Source organism: Nycticebus coucang, chromosome 14, assembly GCF_027406575.1.
Source record: "Nycticebus coucang isolate mNycCou1 chromosome 14, mNycCou1.pri, whole genome shotgun sequence".
Lineage (NCBI taxonomy): Eukaryota > Metazoa > Chordata > Mammalia > Primates > Lorisidae > Nycticebus > Nycticebus coucang.
The window spans coordinates 1190195-1196795 of NC_069793.1; the positions used below are offsets into that span (position 1 = coordinate 1190195).

Genomic DNA, 6601 nt, shown 5'->3' on the forward strand with positions numbered 1-6601 from the left:
TAGACTCGGACCTGTAGGCAGCTTCCCAAATGGTGGGTGGGTCAGCTCAGCTTTCATGGGGACAGAGGCAGCAAAACCCGGAGCCCAGAGGCAGGAGTTGGTCTGTTCAGGGTGCTGACCACTGGGCAGCCCGAGTGAAACCCCTGCCCCCATCTTCCAGTGAGCAAAGACTCCTCCCCTGCAGGCCACTGCCTGGAGGGGAAACTGAGGCAGGCCGCTGTGGTTCTGGACTCTTGGGCAGAGCTGGCAGGGGGTGGGGAGGGGGGTCTGTTTTTCTGACTTCCTTGACTGGTCAGAGGGGGCCTGGGTTCGCGGGGCTGAAGCCCCTCTTCCCCCTTCACCTTCAGAAAGGAATTTGTTTAATTAGGCAGACAAAAGCGCCCCCTCCTCAGGTGGGGGTGGGCGCCTAGCAGCAGACCCGCAGGGCCTTGCGGAAGACATGTCGGAACTCGGCGTTGAAGACGGTGTAGATGACAGGGTTGAGGGCGCTGTTGACGTAGCCCAGCCAGGTGACGGCGCTGACCAGCCGCGCGGGTACGAAGCAGGCGGGACACAGCGCCCGCGTGATGTGCACCACGAAGAAGGGCGTCCAGCATACCAGGAAGGCCCCTGCGGGCGCCGGGGGGTCAGCGCCCCTCCCGGTCAGCCCCCCTCGCCTCCCGGCCACCGCAGGATGGGAACTCACCGACCACCACCGGCAGGACCCTCATGGCCTTGCGCTCCCGTCCGGTGATCTTGGCGCGCCGCCTCCTGGGGACCTGCGGCGGGGTCTGGGGCGGGAGCGTCGCGGCCAAGGTGGCGTCGGGGGGCGGGCAGTCGGGGTCGCAGGGGTCCCGGGGCGGGCCGGGAGCGGGGGCCGGGGGGCCGGGGCCGCTGGGCCTTCGGGGCGCGCGGCCCTGCAGCTTGGCGTGCCGGGCCGCCTCCCAGCGCCGCAGGCCGCGGAAGGTGGCCCAGTAGAGCAGCAGCATGAGCGGACAGGGCACGAAGAAGGAGCACACGGACGAATAGATCACATAGTCGCGGTCCTCCAGGCGGCACACGGCGGGGTCGCGGCCGCGCACGTCGTTGAGGCCGCACAGCACCGGCGCCGCCACCGCCGCGGACAGCATCCACGTGGCGCCGATGAGGAGCAGCTGTCGCCGGCCCCCGCCCTGGCGGTTGTAGCGCAGCGGCACGGCCACCGCCACGAACCTGTGGGGAGCGCAGACGGGGCGTCGGGGAACGCGAGGCTAGGCGAGCGCGGCGCGGCTGGGGGCGTGCGGGCGGCCCACCTGTCCACACTGATGGCGCACAAGTTGAAGATGGAGGCGGTGCACAGCATGACGTCCATGGCCATAAGGGCGTCGCAGAGGCCCGGGCTCAGCAGCCACGCACCGCCCTGCACCTGGAGGGAACAACAAGACACGGGACCGAGTGAGGTCTCCCCAGCCATGGCAGCTTTGGGGAGCATGGGGGCTGAGTGTCAGAGGGGAAGGGAGCGCAATGTGAGGATCCAGGCGCCCTGCCGTACCCACTTCTCTGAGCACTCCTTGTCCCCACCGGCCAGGGAAGTGGGCAGAGGAACGCCGCCTCCAGCTCTGGGCTGGGTTCCGAGGTTAGGAGAGAAAGGCCTGGGAAGAGGGGCGCCACAGTTGCAGCCTTGGGCCCAGCAACTTTGCTTGTTTCCTCATCTGTGAGGTGAGGGTAGTGGCAGCATCCACATAATTGTCTTGCGGATGAATTGAAAAATACAAAGACCTGGGCCCGGGCCTCGGCACGGGATCACACACAGAGGCTGGCCCTCTGCAAGGGCAAAGGAGCAGGCAGCCCCTCTAATCCCTTCCTGTGGTTCGGGACGATTAGGAGCTTAAGAGTTGTCACTGTGACGTCCATCGCAGCTCTGCAGAGCAGCGGCTCAGGTGTGCCCTTGTGCCCCCAGCCAGCCAGGACTTGCCCTGTCCACCTTGGAAATCCCGCGCCTCCCAGCCCCCACAGCCGGGACCTAAGCCGGTTTTCTCTGGCCTGACCTCAAGCAGAGGGGTTGGCACCAAGGTGGACCCACCTAAAGGCCAAACCCGGTCTGTGATGGAAGCTCCAGGGCCCAGGCCTCCCTCTGTTCAGCTTGGAAGCTGAGCAGCTGCGTGTGCGTGTGTGTCTCCTTGTGGTTGCTCAAGTGTGAGGCTATGTGTGCAGCGAGTGTGTGTGTGTGTGTGTGTGTGTGTGTGTGTGTGTCCCCAGGGATCAGGGGAGCTGGGAGCTGAGCCTGCATCTGCCCGTCTGTCCATCTGGTTCCTCTATGTCACCAGGCTCCCCAGAGCCACAGCCCTCTGTAGGCAGGGACTCACTGGGACGGGGCCGGGGGGCAGGACTTGACTGGAAAAGTCGCTTGTTTTGGGGGCCCCTGCATGGAAGGGCAGAGCTTATCTGTGGTGGCAGATGCCAAGACAGAGGGGGTTGGGGGCGAAAGAAGCACACGATGGGGTGCGGGGGGGAGGGGTGCCGGGGCTAGGCGCGGCGCCCCTGCAACCGCCCCAGCTGGAGGCTCGCGAAGGCGAGGTGGCTCCGTCGCAGGGGTTCCTCGGCAGGAATGGGGGCAGGAAATGAGGGGGAGGCGAGATGCGCGTGCGGTCGGGGACGGAGCTCACCTCGGAGTAGACGAAGAGCGGCAGCACCAGGAGGGCGAGTAAGAGGTCGGCGGCAGCCAGGCTCACGATAAAGTAGTTGGTGGGTGTCTGCAGGGCGCGCTCGGCGGCCACGCTCACGCACACTAGCGAGTTCCCCGCGAGCACCGCGCCGATGAGCAGCACGCCCCCCACCAGCGCAGCCGCGCCCGGCCCCGCTAACCCCGCAGCCGTCCCCGGGGCCACTGTGCCCGGCCCGCGCCCCGCCAGCAGCCCGCCCGCGTCCGCAGCGCTGCGGTTCCCCATAGCGCGCCCGCCCCATGCGCCCCGGCGGGCGCACAGCACCCGGCCTGGCCGCGCACCTCGGGAGCCCCGCCCCGGCCCTGGGCCCGCCCCCGCCCTGCGGCGCTCCCGGATGCTCCCGGGATTTGCGGGTCTAGCCTAGTTGCTCGCGCGGGGGAGCTGGGCAGGTGGATCAGTGCCACGGCCCAAATAGATGGGGTTAAGCGAGGTGCTGCAGGCAGGCCGGGGGGCCCGCTTGCCTGTCCACCCAGAGAAACGCACGGGGATGGAGAGTCAGCCGAAACAGACTCCAGGGGCTCGCGGGCACCGACACCAGCGCTATCCCACCGCCCCGCCAAGTGGGCGATCCGCTCCCGCGGGACGCTCACGGCGGTGCCTCCAGCGGAGGCCAGGCTGCCCCTCCTTCCTGGCCGATTCTGCCGGACAGGGTAAACAACCTGCCCCACAGCAGCTACAAGGGATGCCCGTCTGCCCTGGACTGGCCTGGGCTACGCTGTGCGACCTGGTCCAGCGCGCACGCCCCGCCCTCACTCTTCCTGCCGTGACACTCCTCCAGCCCTCCCAGTCTTCGAAGCTCGCTGGGAAGTCCGGCTCCGCTCCCCACCTCCGGTCTCCTCCCCACCCCACGCAGCCCAGCCGCTGTCCACCTGCAGCTGCTGACTGACCCGTCCTGAAGAGGGTTGTTGGCACAGTCACCTCCCAAGCTGGGCAGGCGCCTCCTTCCTTACCCTCTGTCCTGGGGGGGGGCAGCCACTCCTCAGCCTCTGAGTCTGTGACCCCCCCCCCCCCGTAAATATCGCAGCTTCTGGCTGTCCGATTCCTTCCTAGTCTGTGACATGGACAGACTAGTACCACATACAGCAGCCCAAAGCTCCCTCCCAAGGGCTCCCCTGGGTCAACCAGCTGCCAGCACAAACCAGTGTGAGCTTCTCTTGCTTTTGCGAAGGTCCCAGATCCTCAGGGGGGGATCGTGCCACAGAGTAGGGTCAGCCAGACATCCCCAAGTGGGCAGCCGAGGTCCCAGATCCTCAGGGGGGAGACTGTGCCACAGAGTAGGGTCAGCCAGACATCCCCAGGTGGGCAGTGGAGGTCCCAGATCCACGGGGGAAGGGGTGGACCATGCCACAGAGCACACTCAGGGAGACAGCCTCACTGTCAGTGAGTCAGAGAAGGCAGATCATCGGAGTGCACGCAAAGCAGGTACATGGAAAACAGACTTTTCTTCATGGACTTAATAAGATCCAGTGACAGATGTTCACTGTGGCCCTGTCACCCAAGGCCCACCTGCACGGCTCAGGGGGTGTGGGTGCAGAGCCCACCCTGGGAGGGCCGCAAGCTGGGGGGTGTGTAGCATGGGGCAGTTGCCAAAGGCAGCCAGCATGTGTAGTACAGAGAAAACAAGGACTTGGAGGTGACAGACATGGTGACACCCACAGTCACACTCCAAGGTCTGTAGGGGAAAGTTGTGTCAGAGACGAGTGTAGACAGCCTGCGGGCAAGTTCAGCACCTAACCCCTCTCTGCAGGTGGGGTGGTTGGGCAGTCTTCAACCCAAGGGACCAGATGTTTCTTTTCTCACAGGACAAGGTTGGCAGGGCTGGCCCTGGGGCCCAGCAGTGAGTGCAGCCCACCCGTTAGGTTGCCCCCAGCACTGAGGAGGCCAGGGGCACTGGGAGATGATGTGCAGTGTGACTCACCACAGACCCCAGAAACAGCCTGGTCAGCAATGACAACAGCACAGCACAGAAGGACAGAGGTGAGAGATGTGAGAGGTCTTGCCAGAGTTATTTTATATCCTCAAATAAAACTGGAACAAAAGGTCCACCCATTTCTTATATTCATAAGACATTTTTTTGCAATTTTTGGCCAGGGCTGCATTTGAACCCGCCACCTTTGGCATATGGGGCCAGCGCCCTACTCCTCTGAGCCACAGGCACCACCCTTTACAAGGCTTTCTTTAGCATGAGTCTTCCTGTTTTCAAAAAGAACTGGAAAAACCAAACATTTTGCTACACTTTTTACACTTACGGGGTTTTTCTCCAGTTTGATTCCTTTCACAACTTTGAAGAAAACTGGAATAATTAAACTTTCCCCCATAATCCTTACTTTAATAAAGTTTCCCCGCAACGTGAGTTCTTTCATGAATTTAAGAACTCCAGTACTGACTGAGACCTGTACCACATTTTTTAAATTCATGGAGTTTTTCCTCCAGCCTGAGTTCCTTCCTGTCTTGAAAGAGAAGTATCAATCCAGAAGCTTTGCTACACACCGCACTGACCGTACTCTCCAGCATTAGTCCCTTCCTGTGGGGCCGGAGGACGGGATGTCTGGGGCACAGTCACTGCACTGACCGTCTTTTCCAGTGTTAGTCCTTCCTGTGGGACAGGAGGACCGGACGTCAGGAGCATTTCTGCCGGCTCACAGGTTTTCTCTTCCTGTGGATTTCTCCTGCTAGTGAAGGGATGTGACAGGGTGAGGCTTTGTCACACTTTTCACATGCAGAGCCTCTTTCCAGTTGGAGTGTTTTTATGTCTTTGAAGAAAACGGGGAGAACTCCATGTTTTCCCCAAGTCTCCACACACAGGGCCTCTCTCAGCGGGGCAGTCGTGAGGTCACAGAGATGTTGGAGTCACCAGAGGGATATCTGGAAGCTTCACCACGTTTCTTACATTCAGAGGCTTTTTCTCCATGATTTCCTAGATGACTTATAGAATTTTCAAACTCCTCTTCAAGGTTCTAGTCTTCCTATTTGTCTCCCATACATGAGATGTTCCTAAAGCTTCTCTGAGTCACCTCTCTACAGAGAATCTTCCGCCCTTGCTTCTGCAAAGCCCCTCCTGCTGTGTGAAGGTCACAGCCGCATCCAATCGTGTATGAATCGGGGGAGGGGGTGGTCAGGGACTTGCCCCTCTGACAGCTTGATCTCCATGTTGAGCTGTCCGCCTTAACCCCATGTGGGAAAACCATGTCCTGGGGGTCAGTGCCTGCTCCTGCCTTCTGGTACGTGACTGTTATGGGGGTCCCCACACGTGCTCAGAGGACTGAGACTTGTCCTTTCTGCTGTGTGGATCATCTCACCGGGGGTGTGTGATGGCTGCAAAGTCTTCTTCCAAGTCTTCATCAGGTTGTCAGACACAGACAGCACCTCACAGTGTGCCAGCCAACTGCGGCTATCGTCTACACCTGCCCTTCCCAGCTCCTGGGTTGTCCCAGAATCCTCCCTGTCCATGCCTGGTCCCTGCAGGTGACAAGGGAACAGAGGCTGCAGTGGAGCCACCTGGGGCCTCTGAGAGCAGAGAAGAACTCAGTCCGGGAATCATTCGATGATGCTAAACTCACCATTAAGTCAAGGATTTTTTGTGGAGTGTGGATTGTTAGGTGACAAGACCCCCACAGCCCAGGAGGCATGTTCAGGTAACAGCCCCCAGCTGCTTCTCCTTCCTTTCTAAAAGAACAATAGTTCTGGGTGGCGCCTGTGGCTCAGTCGGTGGGGCGCAGGCCCCATGTACCGAGGGTGGCGGGTTCGAGCCCGGCCCCGGCCAAACTGCAACCAAAAAAAAAAAAAAAAATCGGGTGTTGTGGTGGGCGCCTGTGGTCCCGGCTGCTCGGGAGGCTGAGGCAAGAGAATCGCTTGAGCCCAGGAGTTGGAGGTTGCTCTGGGCTGTGTGAGGCCACGGCACTCTACCAAGGGCCATAAAA

The 6601-nt window shown here is 61.3% G+C and overlaps 1 protein-coding gene across 1 annotated transcript; it reads right to left on the reverse strand.

Moving 5' to 3' along the window:
* Positions 1–346: 346 nt before the first annotated feature.
* DRD4 (dopamine receptor D4) lies at positions 347–2906 on the reverse strand. The gene is made up of 4 exons (XM_053562759.1): positions 2625–2906; positions 1272–1384; positions 686–1191; positions 347–609 (listed from the first exon to the last, which is right to left on the reverse strand). Exons 1-4 carry the CDS (start codon positions 2904–2906, stop codon positions 407–409), a joined length of 1104 nt encoding a protein of 367 aa, XP_053418734.1. The 3' UTR covers positions 347–406.
* Positions 2907–6601: the final 3695 nt, after the last annotated feature.